This window comes from Elephantulus edwardii, unplaced genomic scaffold (genome assembly GCF_000299155.1).
Source record: "Elephantulus edwardii isolate Elephantulus edwardi_28Jun2011 unplaced genomic scaffold, EleEdw1.0 scaffold00068, whole genome shotgun sequence".
Classification (NCBI taxonomy): Eukaryota; Metazoa; Chordata; class Mammalia; order Macroscelidea; family Macroscelididae; genus Elephantulus; species Elephantulus edwardii.
In genome coordinates, this window is record NW_006399818.1 from 10,815,534 (window position 1) to 10,831,075 (window position 15,542).

Below are 15,542 nucleotides of genomic sequence, written 5' to 3' on the forward strand. Positions count from 1 at the left end.
AAACCAACTTTCTCCTTGGAGGCTAGGATTTTGAAGCTCAGTCTCACATACTTTGGGCATCTGGCCAGGAGCAACCAGTCTTTGGAGAAGGACATCGTGCTTGGAGGGGTGGAGGGATAGGCAAGAGAAGAAGACCCTGGATGAGATTAATTAATACAATAATTGGTGCAATGGAGGTAGACATGTCAGAATCATTGAGACTGGCTCAGGACAGGGCAGGGTTCAGAGCTGCTGTATGCAGGGTTGCTATGGATCAGAAGCAACTCATCAGCACTTAACAAAAAAAAAAAACAACCCAAAAAACAACATAACAAACCCTCAATTACTAGAGCTAATAAATGTAGCAAGGTAGCAGGTTACAAGTTCAATTTTTTTAAAAAAAATCAGTTTGTACTCTAACAATGAAAAATGAAAAAAGAAAGCGTTTTTTAAAAAAATTAATTTACAATAACACTCATAAGAATAAAATATCTAGCAGTACCTCTGGTGGCCTAGTGGCAAAGGGTTGTGCTACCAACCTAAAAAGGCAGGTGGTTTGAATCGACCAGCTACTCCTCACGAGAAAGATGGGCAGTCTTCTCCTGTGCAGTTTACTGCCTCTGAAAACCTGCTGGAGGGTTAACAAAGAGTAGGTTCCAACCTGATGGTACACAACAACAAAATAGATGAAGGGATGCACTGCATTATGGATCAGAAGACCTAGTTGTTAGAATCGCAATACTGTGCAGAATAATGGATAGATTCAGGGCAATTTTTATCACAATTGCAATGACACTTTTCTGCATGAAAGGAAAACTGTCCTAATGTTCATGTGGAATTTCAAATGTTTTAGTAATCAAAACAGAAACGCAGTTTATAACTGTCTGTTGAAGTGTATCAGAGATGATGAGGCTGACACAGGAGAGGGCAGGGTTCACATGTGCTGTTCACAGGGTCCTGTGAATCACAGTCAATTTGATGGCACCTACCAACAACAACAATATGTAAGGTTATAGTATTTACTGTTTGTATTTCGGGTGGTGATGAAACACTGTAGAAAAACCTGAATGGCTATCCAAAGGCCGTAATTGAGAAGCTTGGAAATCCATTGTAGGGGGAGGAATTAACTATTCAGCTATTAAAAAGATTGAGTTAAGATGATATATATTAGTTGGGGCAGTTGTTTTTGACAGATTAAATGGAAACATCAAATTAAAGAGAATATAAACAGTGTGACCTCATTTCAAAAAAATTAGACAAAGAACTCTTTGTACATAACTATTTACATTTGTATGTGTTTGAGCTTCGAGAAAAGTTAGACTCTAATTCAAACCTTGGAGTAGAGGGAAAGTTGGAGACAGTGTGTGATTACAGACAGATTATACTTCTCTGCACTCTTTGAGTGATACAGGCGTCATTATTGCTTTTATTGTACATGGTCTTGCAGAGACTGATTGTTGCCCATCCAACAATCATTCTTCCATTTCTCCTTAGTAACATAAATGCATTTGCTTTTTTGTTTTGTTTTGTTTTTTAAATTATTTTTAATGAACGTTTACAGAGACTTAGGGTTTCCAGTAATTCATTGTTGCAATTTTCTCCCTACCAACACCCTCCTCCCAATTGACTCTTCTCCTTGAAAAGACTTTTTCATTGTTATGCAATCCACCCTCCCCCCGCCCCGCCCCAAGTCCACTCCACTATGCAGCCTATGGACTTCTTTAATGACAAAATACCCACTCATATATCCCTTTTTTTTTCATATATCCCTTTTAAACAGTTCTCTCCCTCATCTGTTTCAATGCAGTATATATCATTCTTCCCCTCCTTTTCTGTCTTCCCTCAACACTGATATCAGTCCCGTTTTACAACAGTGACCCTATGCAGTATTTGTCCTTTTGTGACTGAGATATTTCACTCAGCATAATGTCCTCCAGGGTCACCATTTTGCATAATATTTCATGAGTTGCTTGTTTTTCAATGCAGCATAGTATTCCATTGTGTGAATATATCAAAGCTTCTCTATCCATTCATTTGTTGATGGGCACTTGGGTTGTTTCCAGCTTTTTGCGATAGTAAACAAAGACATAAGAAACATGGGAGTTCATCATACATGCAATTTTTATTTTCCCATTTCCCCTTAATAATAAAGCCTCATTGTCACTAAGAATAATAGAAGAGTACCTATCTCAGTTTCTTTTATAGCAAGATATACACAGTGTAACCAAATTCCACACAGTAGGATATATTAGAGATGCTATATGAGACTTTCTGGGCAGCTACTTTCTTATTCTTGGAATGTGGATTTAATGTCTGGAGCACTAGCAGCCATTTCAGACCATGAAGTTACTTAGAAAATTATACAGAGGAAAAAGGAGATTGGATTCCTGGAATCATCATGACTCTACTTGCTTTTATACTCATTTTACATGAGAGAGAAAAATTCCATCTTGACTCAACTGTTGCTATTTTGTAGTTTTTGCCTTACATGTGGCCAACTCTCATCATACAGAATAGAAAAAGGAAAGTCCAATAAGGTATTTTGTCAGAAAAAAAATTTTTTCCTCAAAAATCCTATTGACCCCATTTCTTCCTCCTTCCTGAGAATGGAATTGAAGCTAAAGAACCAGCAACCTTCTAGTTAGATGTCGAAGATTTTAAATAAGACATATTTCTAAAACAGTACATTTCTGATAAAATTGTTTGTCTGCTTATTATCCTAGTAAAAAACTAGCATGACGGTCTGATACACTCTTCCTTTCTTTTAGATTTGTTCATACTTCCAAATCCTCCAATAACATTTTGTCTTTTAAAATCAAGTCCTTTATGACCTAAACGTATCTGAGGTCATAAAATATTTTCTTCATGGGTTGCAATATTTCCTGGCACATGTGCATTTCAGTAAAATGATCAGTGTATTAAAAACCCAACAGCGTTTCTGTAGTGTGTCAGAAGCCAATGATGGCATGGCACCTCCCCGGTGGCATGTGTGAAATCTGCCCATCACTATAAACATTCTTCTGCAATATGATCCTCTGCTCTTATGTCCATTTCATATGTGGTGTTCAATGTCCTGGGAATGCTAGGGGGAAACATCCTTTTTGAGGGACTTCCCTGTAGAATTAAAGTGTGGAACTTACAAGGATCATCTCCTTTCGGATTTTTACAAGAGGAAACTGAGGCCCAGAAAGATCATCTGACTTTCTCAGAGTAATTCAGCTGGTTAATGGCAGAGCCACAAATAGAACTTAATGGTCTGACTTTAGGTTTTAGGTTCTTTAATTAGTTTCATCTAATAATTGACACTCTGGTAATGGGTTCAGGAAAGTTTCTTTTCTTTCTGTCACTTCTTAGTTTGTGTTACAGGATATGATGTTTCCTGACACATAAAGCCAAGAGTATTTTTTTCTTTTTCAATGAACTGAATTGTATCTATCCTGCAAAAGTGTGCTGGAATCCTAATCCACTGGAGCAACAGGTGTTTTTTGGTTATGTTCATGAGGCCGTATTAGCTTAGGCACAAGTAGGAGAAAGGAAGATGCCATGTAGATCATCAAGGAACCAAGGAAGTCTCAGGGCTCAGGGAAAGCAGGACAAGGATTTCCCTCTGGAACTAAGAGACAGCCTTGCCCTAGAGCTGGTGCCCTGAATTCATTCCTCCAGACTCCTAAACTGTGAGAAAATAAATGTCTGTTCTTTAAAGCCACCCACTTGTGGTATTTCTGTTACAACGGATTAAAAACCCAAGACAGCATCTAAAGGCAAAGAAATACCTAAGAAAGCAAAAGGATGTGCTCATAGCATTATGCAGTTGAGAAAGAACTTTCCTTATATGAGTCCACGGACTCTCATGACTGCTTCCCCTCTCCCCTCCCCTACATGTACACATAGCTAAAGCATGATGCCATTGAGTTCCAAGTTGAGTTTCTATCCCTATATGAAAAGTTAGCTTGGCACAGAGCTTGGCAATGCTAAGTCTGACCAGCTGTGCTCTCAGACGTAAGAGAAATTAAATGAGACAGTAGGGCTGGTTCAGGACAAATCAATCTGTGTGTCTTGAAATTTCAAAAACACATTATCAGTGAAGGCACAAAAGTCGTCATCTTTAGATAAAAATTCATTTCATTCCTAGTTTCGGAAGGTGCTATGCATGTGAACAAAGAAAGAAAGGAATAGTTGGTTTTGTGGAGGTTTTTTGGTTTGTTTTTTCGTTTGCCACATCTATCACTTCAGTAAGATTTTTGAAAGATCTGACCAAATCTGGTACGTCTTATAAACGTTATAAGTTAGGTTTGCATGTCATCTTAAAATAAAACAATGACTGTTAGCTCATCTTATATGCTACATCCTGTATTTTTTAAGTGCACAATTCAATGGTGTTTTTGTATGTTCACTAAATTATTCAGCCGTGACCACTATATAATTCTAGAACATTTTCATCTCCCCCAAAAGAAACTCTGTATCTAGGTGAGGGAGAGTATTGGTTCAATGGTAGAATGCTGGTCTTCCATGTGGGAGACCCAGGTTTGATTCCAGGCCATTGCACTGGAATGTGTAGCCATCACTTATCTGTCAGGGAAAGCTTGCAAGTTGCTTTGATGCTGAAAAGATTTCAGTGGGGCTTTAACACTGAGATGGAACAGCAAGGAGAGCTTGGCAACTACTTGCACAAATCAAATAATGTAAATCTTGTTGGACCAATCACGATGATCCAACAAGCAACCAATTGTGAGATGCTGTAGGATGGCACAGGGTTTAATTCACTTGTGCATTGCGTCACCAGGAGCCAGGGAAGACTTAAGGTATCTAACAACAATCTAGGGAGCTCTCTGGTGGCCTAGTGGTAAGGAATTGCACTCCCATCCCAAAGACTTATGGTTCAAATCTACCAGCTGCTCTGTGGGAGAAAAATGAGCACTTTTCCTCCCAGGCAATTTGCTGCGTCTGAAAACCTGCTGGCGGGTGAGCTATGGGTCAGTTCCAACTTGATGCTGTACAGTAAAAACAACAACAATCTGTTGTAATAATTTTCTATTTCAACTCATCCCAGTAGTTGGAATCACTAATTTACTGTCTGTCTCTATGACTTTGCCCATTCTGGACAAGTCTGTCTATTCTGGATACAAGCAGAATAATACAATGTACGGCCTTTTCTGCATGGCTTCTTTAACTTAGCATAATGCTTTCAAGTTTTATCCATTTTTGTCATATATACCAATGTTTCATTGTCTCAAATTTTATAATAAAAGTTTCTTGGAAAAGGGCAAATTCCTATCCTGTAATAGGACACGCTAAAGGAGAAAGTAAGACAAGATACTCAATGATTTGACTTGGCACTTAGTGTATTAATAAAAACAGGAATTTTAAAAACAGCTAATGCTTAAGAACTGATGAAACCAAACCGCTAATGGAGCATAAAAAATGAATATCTGAAAGTCAGTGCAGATGAAGATGTGTTCACTAGCATGTAGTAATCTTTTTAGTTTCATTTTCTGCAGTTGCACCAAACTTTTTACACTCCTGGGTCAGTCCATTCCTCCATCAGACAGAAAGAGAAGAGCAAGGGAAAGCACGAGGCTGTGCTGAATTTAGAAAGTTAGAGGTGTTCTCATCAGCCACATGAGATGGACAGGAGATTCCTTCCAGTAGGCGAGAGCGCAGAGTGCAGACAACAGATGGGAGAAAGGTCCTCATAGCTGTCAAGTTCCAGCATCTTTGCGCTGAAGACAGGGAGGTGCCAACATGATTGATATTTGGAGGCAGTATAAAAGCACAGGATTTCTTCCCAACTGCTTGTCACACTGACCTGCACCTCTCTCGCCTGCTCGTGGGGTTTTTGTCAATTAGTGTTGGAGACAAGAAAATTCCGTGGAAAATAACGTTTTGCCGTGGTCATGCCAGAACCCACTAAGAAAGAGGGTAAGACCGAGCCATAAACCTTATTGCTGTGCATTTTTGTTCAAGTGTATTATTTATTTTTAGGCAAATATCCAATTTTTAGAAACAATGTAAGATAAGAGGATCACTGTGGGTTAGGGACAGGATCCATTAGAATAAAAAGAACAGAAGAAAAAAGATAGCAAGGATTTACCAATTGAAATTGATCTGTTAAGGGTAGCTTATGAAGACATACTGGCTAAAACAATCAGATTATAATTGTATTATTTAATTGCAAGGAATCCTTAAAGTATAAAAGTAAAGATGTCCATTGCCAGTAGTGAATAGATTACCTCTTCAAGTATATTTTACTAGGCTCAATCATAAATTTGTCACCATGTATTTGCAGTACTAGGGGAGGAAATTGAGAATACTTTCTTAAAAGGTTAACAGAATGGGCCAAGATTTCAGAAAAGAATTTGTGGTGAAATTACTGGGTTTGTGTATTTTATATGTATAGATATATATTAATACAGATGGTGTTTATTACTTTTAGCAGTGTCTTAAAACTTCCCTATTTGTGACAGTATTGATTTTTCTGCATGGAAAGAAAAAAAAATCCAACATCTAGATAAAAGAGAATACCTTTGAATATCACTGATAAGTTTTTCATTAGTTTTATGTAGATAATCTTATAATGTGTAGACTTTTACAAGGAACTAAACAGAAAATTGCTGCAGTGAACTCAAGTATGTCAGAAGATGAGGTTGTAAGGATGACACAGGATGGATAGGTCAGGCTTCAGATCTGTTGTTCATCGGATCACCATGGGTCTGTACTTGACTTGAGGACACTTAACAAGAATGATGACAAATGGAAACCATGAAAATTCTCTGCAAAAAATATCACCTCCAGAAACAATGTTCTTGTTTCTATGAAAAGAAGATTTGATCAGTATTTTAAAACTTCTAATTAAGAACATGATTAATGATAGCAGATTAATAAGCCAGAATTAGTAATTGCTAACATTTTGCTAAACAGAAAACTACAGATAAATAGCTTGGGTACCTCGTTTCATTTTTTATGGAACTCTATTAAAACAATACCATTTTGCTCACTTTAGACTTTTTTATCGTGCACTGGATATTTTTATTTCTGGAAAAAAGAAATCCAAATAAGCAGACTAACAGGAAGCATAAAAATCACATTTCAGTTTTCCCCCAGCTTTGTTTTCAATTCTTAAGACTGCCTGTTGTTTTTGAGGTGCCCTGAACAATAACTACATGATGAATTCTCACAACTGGAAATACTAGCCAAATTATCAAAAGTCTTTTAAATATATTTTCTTTATGTCATTAAGTAACCAGTGTTGACAGGCCGTGGTGATCACTTTACAAGCTGGCTTTACTTAGTGGTGGAGGGCATTGATGGATGAAGTCTTCCACCCAAAATAACCACACCAAATGCATGCATTAATATGGGAACTTAATCCTGACGATCAGGCAGCAGGTCCAACCCCTGCTAAAGAGTCTTATTTGTAATGCAAATGATTTACATGTGTATTAAGTGTCCTTTTTATCTGATCTGTCACTTGACTAGCCTCTTCAAAGCATACTTAGGTGGAGTATATTCTATGCTTCCTGACTGAGAGTAGAATATTGTTTTAATTATCCTGAGTTTGGGGGGTTGGGGGGATACATTTGCATTTGTTATTTTTAAGCCTGGTGGAAACTGCCAGCAAAACTGAAAAATTAATGAATAAAGTGATGGGCTCCAGAGCCTATGAAGCTAATTAAGTCACTAATTGCTAGGTGTTATGAAGTTTTACTCTTTATCTGACTACTCAGTCGGATCAATTCTACTTTAAGACGGTAAAATTTTAGAGCAAGAAAGAGAGAAATGCATCTTTTTTTCCCCCAACCCTAATAAATTCACAAGGATATAAAAATCTCCACTACATCTTTTTTTGTTTGTTTTTTTTTCCTTTATGCTTGCTGTTGACACGGAATATACAGGGGGCTTTTCAGCAAAGACAGTAATGTGGTTTCTGTAGATTTTTGGATTAAATTTGGATGTGGCAGAGCAGTGGAATAAAAAGAAAATAGTGAATATATGCAGAAGCCTCTGAGAAAATACAGTTTATGTTTTCTTACCAACATAGCTGATTTCTTAAAAGGAAATATACCTTAAAGAGTTTTCCTGGTAAAGGTCTTACATTTTAATATTGTTGACATTAGAATTAAAAGGAATACAATAAATAATCTATTAATTCTTCCAGTCCTTTATACCTTCTCCTGATTTCATTTTCAGGAGGGTTCTTTTTATTCTATGTAAGTATCCCTCTAAATGACAACTCCCAAAAATATGCCACCAAACTAAATGTACAGAATCATTTCAAGCCATAAGCAGACAGTTTCTTAAAAATCAGCTTCCCCTGCACTGTAATCCCAGAGGTGTGTGGTTTGAATCCACAAGATGTTCTTTCTGCTGGAGAGAGACAGTCTCCTCCTGTACCAGTCAGATCCGATTTGATGGTACCTGCACAAAAAATATAAAATAAAAACAATTTAAAAAAAATAATCAGCTTCCCCCTATCCCTGGCAGGCCCTCTAAGCTCCCTTCCTCAGTCTTTCTCAGGTGATCATTTGCTGCGGACTTTGATGGACTGACAGCTTTAGCCTTGCTGGGATACAGGAGGACTGGGCAGGTCTTCAAAAGAGGCTGAGTTTTCAGCACTTGCAGGTGCAAAGAGTGCCTTTTTCATTTCCCTCCCGACCTCCCTCCCGTGGCCTGGTTCAGAGAGATTCATGTTGGGTCTCAGAAGAGCTGGTCCTTCCAAGGAGGAGGAAGAAGGACAGGTGCAACTTTGAACCTCAAGGAGGAAGGTTAATGGAAGTAATTAGTTAACAGTTCTTATTTAGAGCCTTGAATATATTCTAGGTGGCCTGGTGACCTCTTTTGGAGTAAAGAAGCATTATTTTTAAGAAGCAACCGCTCCCTGCTACCCTCCTTTTCATCCATCAGTTGTGTATTGTTTATTGGAAAACATTATTATTTGTACTTTCATCTCCAGATTTTTTTTAAACTCCTATTTTTTTTATAACAAATATGATATATTTAAAATGCGTGCTTTGGTGAAAGCAGACTGAGGTTCAATCGGCATCAGCTCCAAAAACAACAACAAAAAGACTAGAGTAGGGTATTTGTCCATTTTGCATTGGCTGCTTGGGGATAATCACAACAGTTCCAAGGCCCTGGGGCCATTTTGGATTATTTCATCACTCCCTGAAAAACTCCTATGTTAACATTTTGGATTCATACAAGTCCTGAGGTTGGCAAAATTGTTACTTTAATTAAATGCTGAGAAAGGATCGGAAAGGAAACTGTAGATTTGCGGGGATCTCGAAAAATGGCACATTCATTTACACATCAACAATTAGTTGAGCACCTGTGATGGGCTAGTTTTGGAGCTTAAATAGCGTCTGTACTGAAAACCTTTTAAATTAATAACCCCTGGGACCTACTGTGTGGAGGTTGTTAAATAAAAACCAAAACAAAAAAACCCCAACAACAAAACCTAATAAAAGTAATGATAGTAATTGGAAGCAAGAATATATCTTTCAGTCAAAATACAAGTTTATCAATGGAAATAGAAAAGTGCAATAATTTTTCTTCTATACGAACATCTTGAACAATGCTTTAGGATAATGTGTTAGGAAGAAATAATTTCCTGTCAAGAGGTCTTTATCCCTAAATGATTTTTTTTCCTTAGAATTTTAACTCCCCAGTAGATTGGTGTTGAAACCACTTGATTTTTTAACATTGTTAACTGTCACATTCTATGGAACATGAAAAATTTTCCTCCAGAATACCAAGTGGTGGCCTCAACATGAATTCAGCTTTTGGTATGTGATCTGCCAGGCAAAAATTCCTCCTCGCTGTCTGTCTGTTGGCCCAGACATCACAGAAGTTGTTCGATATCATACATCAAAATATCCCTTCTTGGAAATGAAGATGTCTGGCAAATCCTAAGTCCAGTTATGACCACTCATTTCTCAGGGACCATTCTGATTCCTAACCAGAAATCAAAGCCGTTGTGTTATTGCTATAGATTGTTTTGCTCTATCAAAATGCACTGTCACCTGGGTCTTTGTCAATATAATTTTGTAGGAACATAGTAATGGAAAACAAAGTTTTTGAAAGTGTGGCAATTTTAGCACATATTAAGATTTTACCAAGTCCAAAGTCGAGCTGAATGTAAACAGCATTCTTCACCTCTTGCCTATTTCTGAGCATCACGCATGGCTTAGTCATCATCAGAAAAAGAGGCCCAGGAATGGGAAACCTCCCTCTCAGATTCACTTCTTGACCTTCAGTTTCCATCTGCATGAGGCGAGGTGGCCTCTTTGAAACACCAAAATAAATTTGCCTTTGGAAAAGTCTGCTACAATATCGTACCATTACTTCAAATTAGGGAGAAAAAAAAAATAGGATCATTTGTAGGGAGTAGGGGAGAGCTGAGAATGAGGGTGACAGTTGTATTTTATCAAGGGCAGCTGTGTGCCGCCCAACTTGGAGTGATTTGTTAGGCCAAGCTGAAGATCTGGAAGAGGAATAAAGAGGTTGTGTGAATGAATGGCACAGTCTTTTCCCTGCTAAAGCATTGCAGGGCTGTGTTGGCGATTTATGATTGGGCTGTCTGTTGTTATAAGAAGCAATCCTCTAGGGCGAATGCCCACGACAGAGGCTTAATACTTGGCAGAATGGTTCTTTCTAAGTAGCCTGCTTTTATGACCGTCCATGCTGCACCTGTTAGCAAGATAAATAAGAGCTGGCCAATTCTTTCCTCTCAAGTGTCCTAAATATATCACTTAAAAGGAAAAAAAAAAGAAAAGGGAAAAAATTAAACCACGGGAAGAACAAGTTATGTCCTTATTTCTCATCCAGTGAGTTCAAAGGAGTCTTCTCCTCAGGCCTTTCAACTATCAGTGGAGTGAGGGGAAGGGAGGTGGTGGGACGATTGAAAGTAGAGGCTAGATTCCCTGGCTGGGCTTTGGAAAAGGGAGAAGTGAAACACTTATAATCCTTTATTCTCTCTCAATGGTTCATTTTACCTTGGCCATGACACATGACATTTAAGCATTTTATTTTAGGCTCATTATGAGTACACAATTCATTGGGAATCACCTACAGAGGCTGATGTGGCTTTAAAAAAAAATGTTTGCACTGGGAAAGAAAAAAAAAAAAAAGACATGGTCTCTTAAAAAACTTGTGTGACCATGAAACAAATTTTGGGAAGTATTCACATACTTCCGTAAGTAAGCTTATCATTGTTCTACATTTCAGAGTGCCAGGGACGAAGGCTGGCTTGCAAGAAAATGATTGTTTTCACAGCCCCAGAAAGCGTTTTTGTTACTTTTGCGTAGACTTCTTAGGATTATTTGATCTCAGTTTTATTTTTAGGCTCTTTACGGACACACCGAGTGGAATTTTTATTATTTTTAATAATCACTATCTTTATCTGCACTCCTCCCTAATTAGTCTGTGACACTTAAAAAGGGACACAAAATACTTTCTTGGCAGCCAGTTACTTCTGTGGTAATTCTAGACCTCATCTCTAGACATACTTGGGCATATGAGATGTTAAAGAACAGGCCCACACAAAAGCAATCAGAAATGAATAGAAAATTTTTCATTTCATATGTGTACCACCAATGGATGTGACCATGACCTTTTTATTTTTTTTTTAAATGAATACAAATTTTCTTTTATACTGGTTTACTTTACAACCTTTGTATACATTGTTTTTCACACCAGATCTTTCCCAATTCCTTTACCTACCCCTCCCTCCACCCCTCAAAATGTGCAACTCTATGTTAAATCCCCTTCCCCTCCTCACCCTTCTGTTCCCCCTTTCCCCTTGGATCCTCTTACATGTTCTACAATAATGGTCTTATACAGTATTTGTCCTTATGGAATGAGTTAGTTCACTTAGAATAATGCTCTCTAGTCCCTCCCAAATTAGGTAGTGATTTACAAGATCATTGCTCCTTCATACTGCATAATATTCCATCATGTGAATGTACCATAATTTCTCAATTCATATGATTGTGGTTGGACATTTGGTGTGTTTCCATGTTCTTGTGATGGTGAATAATGTTGCTGTAAACCTTGTACAAATCTTCATTTGTGCTTCAGTTCTAATTTTCTCAGCATATATTCCAAGCAGTGGAATAGCTAGGTCATATGGAATTTATATGTTCAGCTTTCTGATGATATGCCAAACTGCCTTCCTGTGTGGTAGTACCATTTTACAATCTCACCAACAGTGTATTAAGAGTTTCTATCTTGCCACATCCTCTCCAACATTACTCCAACTTTGTCCTGTTAAACTTTGCCACTGCTACTGGGGTGAGATGGTATCTTTTTGTTTTGATTTGCATCTCTCTCTCTCTCTTTTTTTAACACGTCATGAAAACATTTTATTTGCTTTTTTGATAGAAACGGGAATTTATTTGCCAGGAAGGATGATTCCATCATACTTCTGCAGGAACCAGCACATGGCCTTCTCTTTTCTGATTCTGTGTTTGGCTGCAGGGTAGCCTGTCCTGTGCTTCTTATCTGCCGTGCTGAAACCTGGCCTACCCAGCACCACATATAAGTCCAGGCTGTAGATACCAATACTGGGGTCATATTTGATCCCCAGATCAATGTGCTCCTGGATCCCAAAACCAAAGTTTTCAGTATCTGAGAAATTATTTTTTCCCTTAACTCGTATTACCGCACTTTTAGCCCTTTCTTATTACTGATTTTCTGCCTGTATGCAAATGTTCTCATAACTGGGGAGATCAGGGCTTCTGTCTCCACAGCTTTTTACAAAGGCTAAACCAGAGTCAGGGAGCTATGATGGCTTACTGTTAAGGAGTTGTGCTGTCAATCCAAAGGCACATGATTGAAATCCACCAACCACTCCAGGGCAAAAAGACGAGCAGTCTTTTCCTGTGCGGTTGACAGCCTCTGAAAACCTGCTGGAAGTTCATCTGTGAGTCCATTCCTACTCAACAGCAATGAGTTGAGTTGAAATAAAAAACATGAAACCCATTGCTATCTTGAGTTGATTCCAGTTCATTTCAACCCCATGTGCAACAGGGTAGAACTGTACTTCATAGAGTTTTCATGGCTGTAACCTTTTTTCAAAAGGTTACATGATTGCCAGATCTTTCTTCTAAGACACTTCTGACTGGATCCAAACCAGTCTTTGAAATGCTTTCATCTGACTCTGCAGGGATTGGGGGGTGAGAATTTTCATTTCCATTTAAGAATCACCTAGGGATCTTGTGTATAGTTTTTGGTTTATCTGGGCTGTTCCTTGGAGAGGTACATCATGCTTTCTCCATTCTTGGAAAATTGGAGGGACAGGGACAAAGAAAGACCCTCAATGAGATGGATTGACATAGTGACTACAGCACTGGGCTCAAGTGTGTCAGAGATGAGGAGGATGGCACAGGTTTCAGGTCTGTTCATATGGTCACTACAAGTCAAACTCAACTCAGTGGCACATAACAGCAACAGCAGTTCTGAGTAGTGAATGCCTCCCTACTGTCATGAGTCACCTTTAAGCCTGTCTACGAGCCTGTCTTGATTGAAAGCTGAACTACAAGAATGAGTTTTATTCCAGGTTTGAAGGATGAGTGAGGGCCATTGTATCAGTCTGTATTAGTCCAGTAAGACTCACTATTTTTATGCTTTTGAGTTTTGTTCCACATTTCCCCCCCGTTCTATCCAGGATCTTCTCCCATGAGTCCTCTTAGAGTGATCAGTTGGGCATCATCCTGTCCTAGTCTGAGGGTCGTGGAATTTGAGGTCAGAGTGTTTTATTAGTCCTGTGGACTAATATATATATGTAAAATCTCGTGTGTGTGTGTGTGTGTGTGTGTGTGTGTGTGTGTGTGTGTGTATGTGTGTGTATTTGGTTTTCTTCCTTTGTGCTAAACAGGAACCTTCAATGACTTCTCACAAGTTCTTAAGACCCTAATTGTTACCCATCAAAGAAGGATATAGAACATTGTGGATTATATTCTGCTGGTTGACTTATGTCCCTGAAGGCCCAGAAACTTGTTCTTAAGAACTAATTTTACAGCACCCACAAGCCAAACCAATTAATTTCATCAAGTCTATTTTAACTCCATGTGCTTCAGAGCAGAGCTGTGCTCCATGGGTTCTCTTTGCTCTGATCTTAGGGAAACAGAATCCCAGGGGATTCTTCTTTGGTCCTTCTTAGTGGATTCGAACCTTTAACTTTCAGTTAATGAAAAACAAACCATTTGCACTACCAGAGGCCTTTATAAGGACAGGAGCAAAGTGATGATTCTATCTTATTGAGCCAAGACTTCAATGTGGCCAAGGCCAGCTTTCGTTTATTTAAAAAAATACGGTTATTTGGAACAACTACAGAGATAGGCAACAAACCTAATTTCAGTAACGTCTTATCTATAGAGCAGATTACTGGTTTTCCGATAGGTTTCAACTTTAAGCTCTGGATTCTGTCAGATGAGTGCATGAAGTTGTTGATTTGGAAGAGGGGATGACTGGGATTATGTGCTAATTTCTATCTAAAATGAGTTCACACAAAAGCTAGCTCTAACTGTACTCTCTGGTGGCCTAGTGGTAAAAATCTGTGCTGTAGTCCGGAAGGCACATGGTTCCAATCTGCCAGCTATTCCTCGGGACAGGCAGTCTCCTCTAGAGTGAGTAGCTACGGAAAGTCGTCTAGAGATCAGCTATGGATCGGGTCCAGCTCCGTGATACACACAACAACAACGTCAGCTATGTAAGAGTCCTGGGAGCACAGTGGTTAAATATTCACATGCTAAACAAAAGGTTGAGGCTTGAAGCCACCTGCTGCTGCACAGAGAAAAGACCTGAGTCTGCTCCCATATGGTAACCTAGGAAACCCCAGTGGTACCTCTGCTCTGTGCTGTGTGGTCACTGTATCAACTCAATAGCATGCCACAGACTCCACTTTGACAAGACTTCTACCCCAAATGACCCTTTAAGAATCATTTTATAGGCTAGCTGGCACATCTACACAACAGTTAACATCCTTTTAAATTGTATGTCACGAGTTAGTGCTTACAGTGTTATTTTATTCATCTTTTGACTTGTATTTTAGCTATATGCTAGAATGGGGAGGGGTGTGTCAAAATGTGTCTTTTTCAACATCATCTAAATCTTTCTTTAGATAACGTCAAATTTTATATACCTGGGAACAAACACTGTGCTCATAACAAAAAAAAATGCCTGTTTTACAACTTATTTTGTCACTTGTTGAGTTAGAGGTCTTTAGGACTATTCTGTACATAGTGAGTGTCTGGGCTTTTCCCTTATGTATATGAAGACATGTTGTTAATTGCTGTCGAGTCATAAGCTACTCATAGCGACCCTATGAATGAAAGACGTGAACACTTGTATAACTTTCATCCTTTCTCCGTGTTCATGGAGTTCCCAGAGGCAAACCATTTCAGAAGTGGATGCCACTCCTGCTTCCAAGCTTGTTTTAATTGGGGCGCTCCACCAAACAGTGTCCACCATGGGTAACCATTACCATATTTGGCACATCAGTGTCACAGTGTTTAGCATCACAGCAACCACGCGTTACCTCTCTACAATAAATGGGCAGACCAGTG

General features: G+C 38.6%; 1 protein-coding gene across 5 annotated transcripts in view; it reads left to right on the top strand.

Annotated features, from left to right (window-relative positions):
- Nucleotides 1–5,735: 5,735 nt before the first annotated feature.
- MYBPC1 (myosin binding protein C, slow type) overlaps nt 5,736–15,542 on the top strand; it is a 133,315-nt gene continuing 123,508 nt past the window's right edge. For all 5 annotated transcript variants that reach the window (XM_006888534.1, XM_006888533.1, XM_006888535.1 and 2 more), the window contains exon 1: nt 5,736–5,898. In XM_006888534.1, coding sequence (XP_006888596.1) covers nt 5,874–5,898 — 25 coding nt within the window. In that variant the 5' untranslated portion in view covers nt 5,736–5,873. The remainder of the gene's footprint in view (nt 5,899–15,542) is intronic.